The sequence below is a fragment of the Panthera onca genome, chromosome D1 (genome assembly GCF_046562875.1).
Source record: "Panthera onca isolate mPanOnc1 chromosome D1, mPanOnc1 haplotype 2, whole genome shotgun sequence".
Lineage (NCBI taxonomy): Eukaryota > Metazoa > Chordata > Mammalia > Carnivora > Felidae > Panthera > Panthera onca.
The window spans coordinates 103,533,048-103,550,290 of record NC_138348.1 but is presented as its reverse complement, the minus strand read 5'-3'; the positions used below and the strand labels follow the sequence as shown (position 1 = coordinate 103,550,290).

Genomic DNA, 17,243 nt, shown 5'->3' with positions numbered 1-17,243 from the left:
AGGTGTCAGCAGGGCCAAGCTCCCTCTGAGACTCTGGGTGGAAGCCTTCCTTGCCTCTTCGAGCTTCTGTTGGTGAATGGCCACCTTGGTGTCCTTGGCCAGCAGCCCCATATCTCTACTCTCTGCTTCCACCGTCACTGTGTGTGACATCTCTCTGTGTGTCTCTGTCTTCACAGGCTGTGGCAGTTTCCTCTTTTTATAAGGACACCAAGCATATTGGATTAGGGCGCACATTAATGACTTTGTCTTAACTTGGTTACATCTGCAAAACTCTATTTCCAAATAAGATCACAGTATCAGTCAGGGTTCTCCGGGGAAACAGAACCAAATATATACATGTATAACATTATATTTTATACAATGAAATAGAGAAAGAGAGAGAGAGAGACTGATTTATTTTTTGTAAATTGGCTCGAGCAATTATGGGGACGGGTGAGTCCAAACTCTGTGGAGCAGCCAAAAGCTGGCAGGGTGGAAATTCAGCTAAGAGGTGATGTTGTAGTCTCAAGTCCCAAAACCATAGGACAGGCCAGCTAGAAACTCAGGCAGGATTGCTATGTCTAGAGGCAAATGTGGGGACAGCAAGCCCAGGCTGTGTGCGCCTCTCGTTGTCCGGCTCCCTTCTTCACTCAGAATGGAGCAGCTCACAGTGAGGTGTGGGTCTTGGTCTCCTCCCCTGTCACAGTTCAAGCCAAGATTCTGACATCCCAGGGGAAAATGAACTCACAGGCAAAATCCACCAGCCACCTGAGAAGCATCACTGTAAAAAGAAAGACAACAAACTGCACAATCAATACAGGATAAATAAGAAGCAATGGCACAAACTGATCAATAATGCAAAATAGGTATAATAAATAAGAGGAGGCAATGGTAAGATGGAGCAAAGCAAAGCAGTTATTAAAAAGAGTCAAATAGAAACACCAGATACAAAAAATTTAATCATTGAAACAAAGCATTCAATAGATGATGTAAATAATAAAAATGGATTCCACTGGAACATAGACAAGTGAGCAAGGTGATCAGGTTGATGTCTTCTCCAGAATGACACTGGGAATAAGAAAGATATAACAGAGGGGCGCCTGGGTGGCTGATTCGGTTAAGCCGACTTCGGCTCAGGTCATGATCTCGCGGTCCATGGGTTCAAGCCCCGCGTTGGGCTCTGTGCTGACAGCTTGGAGCCTGGAGCCTGCTTTGGATTCTGTGTCTCCCTCTCTCTCTCTGCCTCTCCCCTGCTCATGCTCTGGTTCTCTCTCTGTCAAGAATAAACATTAAAAATAATTAAAAAAAAAGAAATATATAGAATTAGAAGCTAATAAATAGAAAAATAAGCTAATAAAATGTAGGTGTTATCACCTGTATACTAGGAAGTCTTGAAGAAAAGAAAGAAAGAAATTTTAAAAAGGAATGTGTCAAAGAAAAAAAATAGCTAAGCATTTTCCAAGATTAAAAAAAAGAGGAAAAGCTACATGGGCTCATGGGGTGTCTAATCAGAAAGACATGAGAAAACTCACGCCTAGACACATTACAAGAACATTTAAAAACATGGAGACAAAGGCAAAACTCTAAAGGCTGCCAAAGAAAAGGAGATGGTCCTTCATGAAGGAATGAGAATCTGATAGACATCCAATTTCTGTTCAATAGTTACAACACAGGCCAAAAGACAGACATATATTCTTTTCAAAGTGTTAATGAACTTCAAACCAAGGATCTACCTTGAACAAAAACAAAGATTTAAATATGCCATAAAAATAATCTCGGGCATAAAAGGCCCAAATAAGCTAATACATGAAAGTCTCTTTCAAACAAAATTCTCTCTTAGCGAATGTGTTCTAATTGGAAAAGAAATGAATCCATGACACTACTATGAGATAAAAATGAAATGAGAATCAATAAATAACTTAAAAAAGTTAATTCTGTATTGAAAAGTAGAGGGAGAAGGAGATAGAGCTAAAAATAAAGAGATGGAGAGAGAAAAAGAGTGAGACTGAGAGAGAAAGAGAGAATATCAAAAGTATTCATAACCACCCGGAAATAAACTCTGGGCAACACTAACACAACAAATGAGCAGTGGATGAAAAATAGTTCTTTGCAAAGGGAGCCAAGTGCAAAGTGAGCATATACTTATTTTGTTATAGAGAAACATATAAACACTGATAGAGAACCTATGAGAAAAAAATAAACACATATATGATTTTTAATAAGCTTAATATAACCATCAAAATGAGTAAAAATAGAAGTCAAGTTTTCGAACAGGCAGAAGAAAACTGTATCTGATGAAAGACATGAAAGGGAAAAAAAGCAAAGAAAAGTAAAATACAGTAAGTATAAATTAGAAATAAGAGGAGTGAAATAAACACTAATATAAAATCAACTACATAATTTGTGTTCTGGATTGAATTGTGTCCCCACAAAAAAAGACACATTGGACTTTTAAACCCCAGTACCTCAGAATGTAACCTTATTTGGAAATAGGGTTGTCTCAGACGTAATCAGCCAAATTAAGATGAGGTCATACTAGAGCAGGGTGGGACCCTAACTCAATATAACTGGTGTCCTAAGAAAAAGATGGCCACAAGAAGACAGAGACGCAGGGAGAAGGCCATGTGACAACAAAGGCAGAGACTGGAATTATCCAGCAGCAAGCCAAGAAATGCCTAGGAAGAGATGGAAAAGGATTCTCCTGCAGTTTTCAGAGGGAGCATGGCTCTCCTGACACCTTGATTCCAGGCCTCTGGCCACCAGAACCACAAAACAGTACATTTCTTTTTACAAAGTATTTTTTTTTTAAGTTTATTTATTTATTTTGAGAGAGACAGTGAGAGTGTGAGTTGGGGAGGGGCAGAGAGAGAGAGGGAATCAGAGAATCCCAAGCAGTCTCCACAGTCTCAGAGCAGAGCCCGGTGCGGGGCTTGAACTCAGGAAACCAGAAGATCATGACCTGAGCCAAAACCAAGAGTTCAGGCTTAACTGACTGAGCCACCCTCGCACCCGGATTTCTGTTGTTTTAAAAACCCAGTTTGTGGTACTTTGTAAATGGCAACCTTAGGAAACGAATACAATTTGTAATGGATGAAAGTCACCAGTCAGAAGACAGAGATTCACAGACTGGAAGGTTTTTCTCTTTCGAAAAATAATAAGCGGCAATGTTTTCTCAAAGGAATATTCATAAAATACAAGGTGACACGAAAGCCACAAATAAAAGGATGGAAAGGGGATATGCAGTAATTTTGAGCCAAATAAAACAGGAGAGTGAATTGAGTGTCAAATAAAACTGAATTCAAAGCAAAAATAAATCATAATGAGGGATGTTTTTTAAGGAAAACAAAATCAGAAAGCTGTAACAATTTTGAACATACATGCCTTTAAAGAACAGCTTCAAGATATAAGATGCAATAGTGTAACTACAGAGAGAAACATATAGAAATTATTTCAGAAACTTTTAAAAAATGTTTATTTATTTTTGAGAAAGACAGAGATCGTCAGTGGGGGAGGGGCAGAGAGAGCTACAGAGGATCCCAAGCAGGCTCCATGCTGGCAGTGTCCAACCCAGTGCACAGCTCGAACTCACAAACTGTGAGATCATGACCTGAGCCAAAGTCGGGTGCTCAACCTACTGAGTCACCCGGGCACCCCTATGTTAGAAACTTTTGTACAACCATCTAAGAAACTAAGAGAATGAGCAGACAAATAATAAGGGATGACAGAGGATATTCAAATGACATGATTCACACACTTGAAATAATAATTATATGGGAAGGGAGAATAACTTAAAAAAACTGACTAACAAGTGGGAAAAACACATTTTTTTGAGCACACACTGAACATTTAAACAATTTACCATTTAGCAGATCAGAAAGAGAGACTCAACACAGGTACCAAAAATCAACATTATACACATTATTATCTGAGCACAATGGATTAAAGTGATAAGCTATCACTTTAATACCTTTAAGGCCTTTACATCTGGAGAGTAAATGGCATGATACTCAATAACCCTTGGGTTAATAAGAAAATATAGAGGAAATTATAAAATACTTGGAAATGAATGATAATGGGAAAAGTACATGACAGAATTTAAGAGACAGCTAAAACAGCCTGAAGAATAAAATTTATGGCTCTGAACGTATTTATCAGAAAAAAATAACAATTAAAAATGAGCTAAGGTTGTAGGCTTTTTTCCTTCCAAGATTAATTAACATATGGTGTAGTATTGGTTTCAGGAGTAAAATTTAGTTATTAATCACTTACATATGACACCCAGTGCTCTAAGGAGCTAAGGTTTTAACTCAAGAATTTAGGGAATGAACAATAGAACAAATATAAAAAAAAGAAGAAGAAGAAAGAGAAAAAGTAAGGGCAGAATTCACTAAACAACTGGACCAAAGCAGCAGCAACTACAAAGTAAGTAAAAACCAAGCCAGAATCTGGACTTTTGGAAAGATTGCTAAGATGTACTAACCTCCATCAAGAACCGATAAACGTGAAAAAAGATGCAGATATACAAAATTCAGAATCAAAAAAGGGAAAATACTTATAGACACCAAAGAGATCAAAATAATCATATAAAAGAGCATTCCGGATAGCTATTCACTAGTAAAATAAAAGCAAAGATAAAATATATTTAAAACATTAAAATATTTAAAATTTATAGAAAAAGTATAAAATATAAAACTGACCCAAGAAAAATTAGGAAATTTGAACAAATTGGCAACCAATAAAGAAATTGAAATGATTGGGGCGCCTGGGTGGCTCAGTCAGTTAGGTGTCTTCGGCTCAGGTCATGATCTCACAGCTTGTGAGTTCAAGCCCCGCGTCAGGCTCTGTGCTGACAGCTCAGAGCCTGGGGCCTGCTTCGGATTGTGTGTCTCCCTCTCTCTCTCTGCCCCACCCCTGCTTGCTCTCTGTCTTTTAAATCTGAATAAACATTAAAAAAAAAAGAAAAGAAAAGAAAAGAAACTGAAATGATTAATAACAACAAAAAAGGGACACATACCCCTATCACAAGGGGGAAACATGGCCTCAGGCAGTTGGTTTTACAGATGAGAGCTCAAAAAACATCTGGAACAATTTGCTTCAGAAAGTAGAGAAAAAGAAAAAGCTACCCAGCTCGTTCTATGAGACTAGTATTAGATTAATTCCAAACCCTAATAAAAAAGGAAGAAATAAAGAGAATGGCTCTTTTTCACTTACAGATCCCCCAGATCTTAAATAAAATATAAGCCAACCAAAGTCAACAAAATATAAAAAAGTAATAAGTCATCATTAAATTAGGTTTATCCCAGTAATGTAAAGATCATTTGACACCAGAAATCACTGGATATGATCCATATCCTAGACTAAAGGAAAAACACTAAATGATTTCAAAATTTTTAATTTTATTAGAATTCCACATATACTTATGATAGAAACCCTCAGAATAAATAAAAGGGAATTCCCTTAACTTAATAAAGGACTTATGCCCCAAATATACAGCACATATCATACTGAATAGAGAAGATTAGATTAGACATGGTGTTCATTATCACCATTTCTGGATATCCTGGCCAAGACTTGTCATACTAATAACAACAGCACAACAACAAGAAGTTGTAAGAATTCAGGGGTGCCTGAGTGACTCAGTCGGTTACGTGTCTGACTTTGGCTCAGGTCATGATCTCACAGTTTGTGAGTTCGAGAGCTGCATCAGGCTCTGTGCTAACAGCTCAAAGACTGGAGCCTGCTTCGGATTCTGTGTCTCCCTCCCTCTCTGTCTCTCTCCCTCTCTCAAAAATAAATAAACATGAAAATTTTTTTAATTAAAAAAAAAGAAGTTGTAAGAACCCAATGGGAAGTGATGAAACTGCTATCATTTGCAAATTATATGCTCATCTATGAGGAATGCCAAACTGTAAAATTCAGCAAGGAGGCTGGATACAAAAACAGTCTCCAAAGATCAGAAGCATTTCTGCGGATCTATAATAACTATCTAGAAATAGAAACAAAAAAAGACATGATTCACAACAGTGACAAAATCGATAACATAATCAGGCAATAAGCTAATAAAGAATGCACATTCTTCTAAAGGCATAAATTTAAAATACTATTAGTGTTTAAAGCTTGTTTAAAAGATATAAAGAAGACAACTAAATGGAGAGCTCTTTTTTCCCCCAAATTAATCTATAAAATCAATGCAATCCAATTAGAATGTAAGCTGAATTTTTGGAGGAACTTGACAAATACTTCTACAATTTATTTGGAAAAATAAGGATGTCAACTAGCAAAAATCAGCTTAAAAATACAGTACTCCAAACCGCTGGTCATTAGGGGAGAGCAAACAAAACCACAAAGAGATGTCACTTGTCACCTACTAGGATGTCTATCATAAAAACACCAGAAAACAAGGTGTGTGGGCAGGAATGTGGAGAACTGGAGCCCTGATGCATTGCTGTTGGAAGTGTAAAATGGTGCAGCCACTGTGGAAAACATTTTGGCACTTCTTCAAAAAGTAAAATATAGTATTACCATCTGATCCAACCATTCCACTTCTAGGTATTTACCCAAGAGAACTGAGCGAACAGATACTTGTACACCCATGTTTACTGCAGAATTATTCACAACAGTCAAGAGGTAGAAACAATCACATGTTCCTGGGTGGTTCAGTCGGTCGAGTGTCTGACTCTTGATTTTGGCTCAAGTCATGATCTCACAGTCGCGGCTTCGAGCCCTGCATTGGGATCTTTACTGACAGTGCAGAGCCTGCTTAGGATTCTCCCTCTCTCCCTCTCCCTCTGCCCCTCCCCTGCTTATGTTCTCTTTCTATCTCAAAATAAATAAATAAGCTTTAAAAAAAAAAAAAGGTAGAAACAACCCAAACATATATCACAAACGATTAAATCAATATGATACATACATACAATGGAATATTGCTCAGTCATAAAATGGAAGGAAATCCTGAAACATGCTACAGCATGGATGAATCCTGAAGGCATTATGCTTAAATGAAATAAGTCAGTCACAAAACGACAAATACTGTACGATTCCACTCATAGGAGGTTCCTGAAATAGGCAAACAGAGAGAGAGAGAAAGTAGACTAGAGGTTACCAGGGGTGAGGGGGAGGAGGGGTTGGGGAATTACTGTTTAACGGGTACACAGTGCCTGTTTGGGATGATGAAAAGTTTCTGGAAATGGACAGTGGCGATGATTACACAGCCTTACGAATGGACTTCACGCCACCGAATTGTACACTTAAAAATTGTTAAAATGGTAAATTTTACATTATGTATATTTTACTACCATAAAAAATACAGCAGAAAAAATAACCAATACACAACAGTAAAAGAAAATATAAAATCCCTAGGATTAGACAAATAAAAATTCAGCTGGTCTACATGATGATAAGTGTACAACATGGCTGGAAGATGTTAAAGAAGACCATAGCATTTTCCTGAATGTGGAAGTTCGATATGGCAAATATGTCCATTTTTGCCAAGTAAATCTATAAATTTATCGAAGTTCAAAAATTGTGCTGTTTCTGGAGACGCACTCATGTATACCTGTACTTACACATCACATGCACCTTTGAATCTAGGTGTGCACCAAAACTCTAGAGAACAAAGGGAAAAGATACTCTGGCTCAGTCTGTCATTTTTTAAATTTTTTATAATGTTTATTTTTGAGAGAGAGAGTCAGAGCATGAGCATGAGCAGGGAGGGGAAGAAAGAGACAGAGACACAGAATCTGGAGCAGGCTCCTGCTTCAGAGCTGTCAGCACAGAGTCCAACCCGGGGCTCAAACTCACGGACCGTGAGCTCATGACCTGAGTTAAAGTTGGATGCTTAACCAACTGAGCCACCCAGGCTCCCCTCTATCATCTTAATCCAATCTGTCAAAAGCCTCTTCTGGTTTGGGGGGAAGGAGTTAAAAAAGAAACAAACAAAAGGCTAACTAGATGAGTAGAAGCCATTTCACCATGCATCTCTTCTCTGGAGAAAGAAGTCTCCTTCTTTTACCCAAAAGAAATGTTCTCGAGATACCAAAGTGGGCAGATCCTTCTTTGGTTCCACAGATACCCGCTGAGTCTGTAGACAGACAGATGCTCTCAGAACAGACTGAAGTGGTAAGAAATGGAACAGAGACTTTGCTAAGCTTATTGGAAAGGCAGGAGGGACCTCTTTCCAGATGTCTGTATGGTGGAGGGTCCATTCTCAAACCTGAAGAGACCCAGGCTCCCCTGCCACCCTGATAAACAGAATCTTGGGGAAAGAGAAGCCCTGTACTGAGAGGAACCACTCTGTGCTGAATGACGGCTCCAGCCGGAGCAAAATTAGGAAGAGGAGGAAACTCAACTGTGCTCTATCTCTCAGTACCCTTTTTCCTTCTTGCCCTTTTTGGTCTTTCCTTGCTGTGCCCTTTCCTCACTCATTCACTCACACAACAAATACTTCTTGAGCTCTTCCTATGTGCCAGGCACAATGTCTGGCATCCAGGACTCTGAGGAAAACAAGGATTTAGGCACCAACCCAAAGACCTGGAGATGTAAAATGCTCCTTCTGCCAACTTCTGTCGTGAGGATTTGTGTTTTAAGAGCCTTCAGAGAGAAAGCAATGCTTAACCCAAAGGTTATCACTTCTCTAATAGAGGGTTTTAAGATATTGCTATCTATTGGGGAAGAGAAAATACTTTGGCCAGCAAAAACGTTTCCATTATTCCTCATAATGCCAACAATAGCTGGCATTACAGCTCAAAACAAAGTCTCCCTAGAACATTTCCTCATTCCACTATGTAGTGACTTTCCCCATGCAGCTGTGATTTCCACCATGGGATATGCCAGAAGATCTATGAAGTATGAGAAAAGAATACGAGACCTTCTCATTCTTCACAACTTTCTCAGCCTATAAATTTCCCATAGGCTTTATAACATATACATTAGTGCAAATGTACAGGTAGAGAACTTATGAATAAATACATAAGCAAAAACTGGAGTGTGTGCTCAAAGGAAAACATGATCAAAAATTGTGGATCCCTGATGTAACAAGAAGTGTGATCTGTTAGACTTAAAACCAGTCTTGGTAGGAACAGTCTTGGCAGGTGCCTGGGATTTTAAGTGTGTGTCCCCACACTAAGGTGCAGCTCAGTTAACTCTGGGTCATTTCATCCCAGTCCCACAGACAGAAGGAAATTCTAGTAAAACAATAAGGGAAATGAGGGAGTCAGAAACATAGACTGGAGGGAGAATTGGCTCTTCCAGGTCACTGGCTCATTCATGGGCAACATCCCAGGATCTAAAAATAGAAGAACCATCTGCAGTTTGCCTCCTGGAGCTGGGGCTTGGATGAGCCCCAGGATAGACCCTTACAGACTGGTGGCCGTGATGACAGCACTGGCCTCTCAGGTGACCTCAGCAGATCATGGCCAGGAGCCAAAGCAAGATGCTTCCAAAGCCAGGATCCTCACAGTAAAATTAGAGTAGCAGGAATAAACAGAGACATTAGCTCTATACCAGAAAGCTGGCTCTTGTTTCTTAGTCCAGAAACTGGCAACAGTGTAGGGAAAGGAAAGAAGTCTAGAAAAGAAATTCAAAAATCAGATGGAGTCTCCATTCTCAAGGTTACATACTGTGTGATTCCAACTATATGACGTTCTGGAAAAGACAAAACTATGGATATGGTTAAAAAAAAAAAACACTGGTACCCAGAAGTTGGGATGGGGACAGAGTGCAGAAGACTTTTCAGGGCAGTGAAAATGCTCCACGTGATACTATAATAATGGATATATGTTATCATACATTTGTCCAAATCCACAGAAGGTACAACACCAATTTTGATATATCACTGTAGGTTAATCAACTATAACAAAGTGACTCTCTGGTCAGGGATATTGATAATGGGGGAGGCTATGCATGTGTGGGGTAAGTGGTATATGGGAAATCTCTACACCTTGCCCTCAATTTTGCTGTGAACCTAAAACTGCTCTAAAAAAAAAAAACACAAAACAACGAAGTCTTAAAAAGATTAAAACTCCTGCAGTCCTGAATTTGCACTGGAAGTACCAGTATTAACTAATGATATGTTTTTTTTATATGTATTTTCTAGCTTTGACCATTGAAAAGACCAAAAGCAATGGCTAAACCTAGAGCAATGAGCAAATCCTAGCACTAGACTATGACCTTTATAGTCATTTCCCCCTAAAATGAACCAGGGCTGTAAGGAGAAATGGCTGATTCTAGGTCTTAGACAGGAAATTTGCAATAGGAGCTTAGAAGATCTTATCTTACCAGAGACCTATCAAAGACAACCAGGGCCATGTCTAGGATATGCAGGAGCCAACTTGAAGAGGCTCCTATGGGCGAAAGAGGGAACACTTTGAGCATCAGTAAGAATAAATACAATTATTTAAACACATCAAATATGTTTAAATCCATGAGTTTGTAATGTTACATTTTTTTAAAAACTTCATTGGACGGTTATCTTTGGAGAATTCTAGGGAACCATTACCTAAAAACTGGCAAATAACAACAACAAAAAAATCAAGATCTATCTTGCCCCTTTTTTTGTGAACTATCTCAAGAAAAGCAAATAATTGATGAGAGTAACTTTCTTTTTCAGCTGTCTGGCAGCTAAAAAATGAAGGCAGCATGCTAGAATTAGAATATCATGAATATGCATCCTCCAGTGGAGAACGGATCCAGCCCATAGTAGTTCTGTCCAGTAGGGTAGCCAGTAGCCACATGTGGCTACCGAGCACTTGAAATGTGGCAAGTTCGAATTGAGATGTGCTTTAAGTGTAAGATCCACACTGAATTTCAAAGACTTCATTTAAAAAAAAGAATGTAAAATAATCCATTAGTAATATTTCTATTGATTTCATGTTGAAATGGTAATATTTGAAACATATTAGACTAAATGTAATATATTATTAAGATTAATATTACCTGTTTCTTTTTACTTTTTCTAAATATAACTACTAGAAAATTTTAAATTACTTATATGGCTTGAATTATGCTTCTATTTTGTAGGACAGATCGAAGCAATACCCACCAATACAATAAGCACTAACAATACAAGACAACAGCTAACCAATGTTAATGCCTCTCAATAAAAGTATACAACATTGCCTAGGATGGATTTTTTTCTTAAAATATCAACACTGGGGGCACATGGCTGGCTCAGTCAGTAGATCATGGGACTCTTGATCTCAGGGTCATGAGTTCAAGCCCCACAGTGGGTGTGGAACCTACTTTAAAATATGTGTGTGTGTGTGTGTGTGTGTGTGTGTGTGTGTGTGTGTGTGTATACACATATATATAATCTGATACTTTATTTTTTTTTAACGTTTATTTATTTTTGAGACAGAGAGAGACAGAGCATGAACGGGGGAGGGTCAGAGAGAGAGGGAGACACAGAATCCGAAACAGGCTCCAGGCTCTGAGCAGTCAGCACAGAGCCCGACGCGGGGCTCGAAATCACATACCGCGAGATCGTGACCGGAGCCGAAGTCGGACGCCCAACCGACTGAGCCACCCAGGCGCCCCTATAATCTGATACTTTATATTTAGCTACTAAATTCAGTAGATACAGGTGGAAGAGATGAGGTAAATGATACCATGAGCACACAATGAGCAAAATCTTGAAAATAGGAAACTAATTCCACAAACAAATCACCCTGTTAGTACAACAGATAAATTGCAAAGAAGGGAAAAACAGGAAGAAGAAAGCTAGAAATGAAGAGAGATTTAAAAACATCAACTAGTTGTGAGGTATGGACCTTATTTGGATCTTGATTTGAAAGAACCATAAAAATAAATAAATAAATTAGGATACAATAGGATTGATTTGAACACTAACTGGATACCTGGTCATATTAAGGAATTATTCATAATTTAGGTAATGGTATTACAGTTATTTTTATAGGTCGCTCATCATTTAAAGATGCAAACAGAATATTTATAAATAACATGGTAGGATCTCTAGGATTTGCCTGGAAACAACGTGGGGATGGAGAGATAAGAGTGGGGATGGTATGAAACGAGATGGGCTGTAAGTAAATTGTTGGTAAAGCAGGATGATGAGGACGTGGCTACTTGTTACACTCTTGCACTTTTGTACGTGTTTGAAATTTCCCATAGTAAATGTAAATGGAATGTGTTATATGTAATAGTATTCATTATTAAAAGTGGAAAATCACAGGGGCACCTGGGTGGCTCAGTTAGTTAAGTGTCCAACTCTTGATTTCAGCTCAGGTCACGATCTCACAGTTCATGAGAATGAGCTCTGCATTGGCTTCTATGCTGACAGAGTGGAGCCTACTTGGGATTCTCTGTCTCCCCCCTCTCTCTACCCTTCTCCTGCTCATGCTCTTTCTAAAAATAAATAAGTAAACTAAAAAAAATTAAATAGGGGCACCTGGACAGCTCAATTGGTTAAGTGTCCGACTTCAGCTCAGGTCGTGGTGTTGTGGTTCGTGGGCTGGAGCCCCAGGTCAGGCTCTGTGCTGACAGCTCGGAGCCTGGAGCCTGCTTCAGATTCTGTGTCTCCCTCTCTCTCTGCCCCTCCCCTGCTCACACTCTGTCTCTGACTCAAAAATAAACACTAAAAAAATAATTTTAATAAAAATTTCATTTTAATAAAAAATTAAATAAATAAAAATTTTAAAATGACTTTTTAAAAAGCTGGACAAGTAGATTATAAACCCACAGGGTTAGCATGTGGAATCTGGCAAACAAAGCAGTAAGCTTATTTCATGTGGTCCCAGAGACTGGGGACTCCAGTGACTGTGCCCAGAGACACAGAGGTCAGTCAAATACAGAGCATGAAAGATAAATGTGACTCCCAGACTGAAAGAGACAAAGCACAAAGGTTCTGGATGCTTCAACTGAAATCAGTCCCAGAACTCAAGACAGAATCCTGGGTTCTGGTGATGGGAGAAGTCGAGTCAGTTGCCTAAGTCTGAAAGGACCAGGCCACACCGGGCTCGGCAATGTAATGGGTTTTTATTTTTTAATCTAGGGCCAGGACCAGAAATTCTTCTGCAAGCCAGCCACATGATTCCTTCGCTGATACCAAAAGGGAGGGGAGAGTAATAACCTCCTCTCATTCACTGCCAGCTCTGTGCCAGAGACTCACCCAAGACTTCCTTTAAACCTCGCATCACTGGATGCAGGTATTGTTCACGGCTCTTCATAGAGGAGGAATCAAAGACTTGGAGCCTTCAATCATTCACTCAAGTTCACAAAGCCAACAGATGACAGTGGCAGGATTCGCACCCATGTCTTACTAACTCCAGAGCACTTATTTTTATATGTTAGGTTATGTTGTATCTGTTAGCACACACATACAGACTAATATTGAACATGACACAAAAGTGAGTAGGGATAATGCCCTGTTTTATGTGCTACTTCGGTGCCTCACTGCTCAGGGTTCCCCTCAGACCAGCACCATGGGCACGACCTAGAAGCTTGCTAAAAACACAGGATCTCAACCTGACTAAATTGGGATCCACACTTGGACAAGGTACACAGGTAAGTCTTACGCACACTGAAGTTGGAGAACAGCTTCAGTGCGTTTAAACCTGAAGAGTTCAAAATGACATAACTGATTCAGCCAACTGTAAACAACTAAATGTAAATTTATTAATTGATCCAAGCCTCTTAGCATAAATGTTTGCCCTACAGTTCTTCCCATTCTTCCTGTTCATGAGTTTTGCGTTAGGTAATTAAAATGTTTTTAAGTTTGCAAAAACCTATAGGTAGACCTCATCTGGGACCATGGGCTGCAGACCAAGAGAGGTAATTCAGGGTTCCTGACTCCTATTTGAATCTCCAGGGAGTTCTATATTCTAATGAAGACTCAGAAAGTGAAACCTTCCCACCCTAGTTCCCAAGACATCCAGATTCTATGAGGGTGAATGTAGCAGCCCCATTTTTATTTTTTTCACATTTTTAAAAATTTAAATCCAAGTTAACATATAGTGTGATAATGATTTCAGGAATAGAATTTAGTGATTCATCACTTAAATATAACACCCAGTGCTCATCCCAACAAGCGTCCTCCTTAATGCCCATCACCCATTTAGCCCAACTCATAACCCCTCCAGCAGCCTCTGTATTTAACAGTCTCTTATGGTTTGTCTCCCTGTTTTCATCTTATTTTTGCTTCCCTTCCCCTATGTTCATCTGTTTTGTATCTTAAGTTCCACATATGAGTGAAATCATGTGATATTTGTCTTTCTCCGATAAGAGAATGGCAAGGTTTCTTTCTTTTTAATTGCTGAGTAATATTCCACTGTATATATGTACCACATCTTCTTTATCATCAGTTGATGGACACTTGGGTTCTTTCCATACTTTAGCTACTGTTGATAGTGTGTGGCAGCCCCATTTTAGAAGCTGGTGGACCTCACCCAAATCTGTGTGTGCCTCACCACTTCCCAGACCCCTTGTCATAGACTGGCCAAGTGATGGAGTTCTGGTCAATAGGGTGCGGGAGAAAGTGATGTGTGCCACTTCCAGGCCCCCAGCAAATCCCACACCAAATTCCATCGGAGAGCCTGGCAGAACCACAAAAGAGAAGGAGCCTAGCTGGGCCCGAGTCACCACTTGGAAGGAGACATCCGACAGCATAACCCAACCCCATCAGCATAAAATTTTATGTTGATGGGCCACTGATATTTGAGGGTTGATATAATGGCTAGCGTTACTTACGGTGGCTAGAGAGTGCTACTAACCTATCACGCCATCTGGGATCCAGCCCAAGAAGCCAAAAAGGCGAGATTTTCCGAACGTCTGAGACAAGAGTAAGTAAAAGTAATTGCTTATATATTAGTCAGGGTTACTCTAACACACAGAATGGCCTTTTGCCAGAAAATAATATTTAAAGTTGTACTGTGTGTATAAACTAGCGTCACTACTGGCAAATTAAAGTTCTGAATTATAGCGGAGATGAAAATCACATCTAAATTTACAGAATTGTCAATGTAACACAAGTTATTATTTGCGACGGTTGGGGGGAGGGTAGTAATATTCTTCCTGAAACAGCCAAAGATTCTTTTTTTCCTAAAAGCTGATTATACATTTGTTGCTAGAATTAATGGGCCTATTTTATATACTTAACTGGAGATGATTGTGCTAAGTTAGAAATCTTATCTCAAGTGGAATATAAAGTAAAAAGCAACCATTTTCGAAATTGCAGAAAGCGCATATAAAAGGATACTTTTGAGAGTTGGATATTGAACATTACAAAAATCATAATTATGTAGAAAGAAATTTATTTCTAAGAAAGGAAACTAAATAAATATTAGAAATGTTCATGTTATATGAAATTAGAGCAAGTGTTTATGTCCAAATTCACTTGATTTTTATCAACACTGACATTATGTTGAAGGCAATCTGTTAATGTTTCAGTAAGAGTAAAATTAAGTGGATGTCAAAATTGTGTAGCTGTTTGTACAATAATTAAAAAAATTTTTTTAATGTTTATTTAGTTTTGAGAGGGGGAGAGAGAGAGCACGAGCAGGGGAGGGTCAGAGAGAGAGGGAGTCACAGAATCTGAAGCAGGCTCCAGGCTCCAAGCTGCCAGCACAGAGCCTGATGCGGGGCTCAAACTCACGGACCAGTGGATCATGACCCGAGCCGAAGTCAGACGCTAAACCAACTGAGCCGCCCAGGCGCCCCTGTTTGTACAGTAATTTTAAAACAAAAACAGGTTTGTTATCATTTGTGATTTTTTAATAAACGTGCAGACTCAGTCGAGCCCCCTTCACGAGGGCCTGGGATGAGCAGTTTGGGCTGGATGCATTTTAGGATCAGGAGTCATCCAGCAGCCTCCCAGAGCCACCTCCTTACAGCAAAAGATGTTCCTATTTCTCTTATCACATAGGAATTTACATGGTTTGGGGGGCTCTATATCAGGAACCAGAGGCAGAGATAAACATGTATATTTTCTATGATCTTACAGTAGATGGCATGGAAAAGAAACTAGAGGTGTCACTAAGGCCACTTTCAGAGATGTACAAGGTTTCAGACAGCATGAGAACAAGTACAATAGCAGTGGAATTAAAGAAAGACAGGCAAGAAATATGTTGGAAGAAAGAGACAGGAAGTGATAGCTGGAGAGAGGTAAACAAGGAGACAAAATATTAAAGTCTCAAACCTGGGTTCCAGGGAGAAGGACAGAGTATTGCAAGAGGCCGCAGAAGAGGAAGGAAGGTGTCGATGGTGAGATGCTTTGTTCATAAAGGGTAGGGCAGCAGAGAGGTTGTTTTGGGTTGGGAAGCTACGTTTCCACTGGTGGAGAAGCGGGAACGTGAGGGGCTTGTCTGTTAGACGAGTGCCTAGGCCAGGCTGAGAGAAGCTTCCTGAAGACAACTGGAAAGTGTTCAGGAAAGAGCCCAGCACCTGGCATCAGGCAGATTGGCCTCTGAATCCTAGCTCAGCCCTTGTGAGCTGTGTGAGCTTAGGCAATTTACTTAACCTTTCTAGACTTGAGTTTCCTCCTCCATAAAATGAGATAAACAATAGGTGGCTAAACAGAAGCCATTCTTTTTCCATGACCTGTAAGACTACTTCCCAAACTCATCTCAGATATAGCAATTCCTGGGATCACAGGGGAAATCGTTTCTTCATCCCCTGTCCATTGGCCCAGGGAAAATATTGTTTACAACTGTGGTTCTTGAGTGCTGTGTATGCACCAAAATCATCTATGGAATATTTTTAAAATACAGATTCCTGAGCTCTCATCCAAGAGCTTCCGTCTCAGTACTTCTAGGCTGGGATCCATCAATATCTTTCTGCTCAAGAACCACTAATCCATAATAAAAGCTGCAGTGGCGATTGAACAGAATGATGGTTACCAACCCCATGCAGCCCAGGTCCTGGCATCCAGTGTTTGCTTAAAAAGTGGCTCTGGTTGTGATGGCGAGATGGTGATGTAGGTGGGAGGGGAGTGGGGGTGGGGGGGTGATGGGTGATGGTGAGAGAGAGTGGGTGGTGGCCCTGGAAGAGGGGAGTGATGGCAGTGGCTGGTGAGTGGTGGGAGCCAGGTCCTTGGAGGTCCCTAATTCAGCAAGAAGATTCAGACGATCTCAGGTAGAGCCTGAGGAGGCAGAAAATGGAAAGCTTCCATTGGGAACATGTATCCCTTCTAGCCTCCATCAGGGATCTCCTCCTGGACTGAATCAAAGAAGTAGCAGCTCTTAAGAAATCATATTCTCCTGTCTTCAGAGGGCAAAAATAAAACTGAATCCAGGAATAGCAAAACTGTACTAGAA

At 39.8% G+C, this 17,243-nt stretch overlaps 1 protein-coding gene across 4 annotated transcripts in view; it reads right to left on the bottom strand.

Moving 5' to 3' along the window:
* Positions 1-373: 373 nt before the first annotated feature.
* Positions 374-17,243, bottom strand: part of TMPRSS5 (transmembrane serine protease 5) — a 71,756-nt gene continuing 54,886 nt past the window's right edge. For all 4 annotated transcript variants that reach the window (XR_013550026.2, XM_078432753.2, XM_078432752.2 and 1 more), the window contains one exon: positions 374-760. Coding sequence is in view for 3 of the 4 variants with exons in the window: in XM_078432752.2 (XP_078288878.2) it covers positions 687-760 (74 nt within the window). In the remaining variant the exon portion in view is untranslated. The remainder of the gene's footprint in view (positions 761-17,243) is intronic.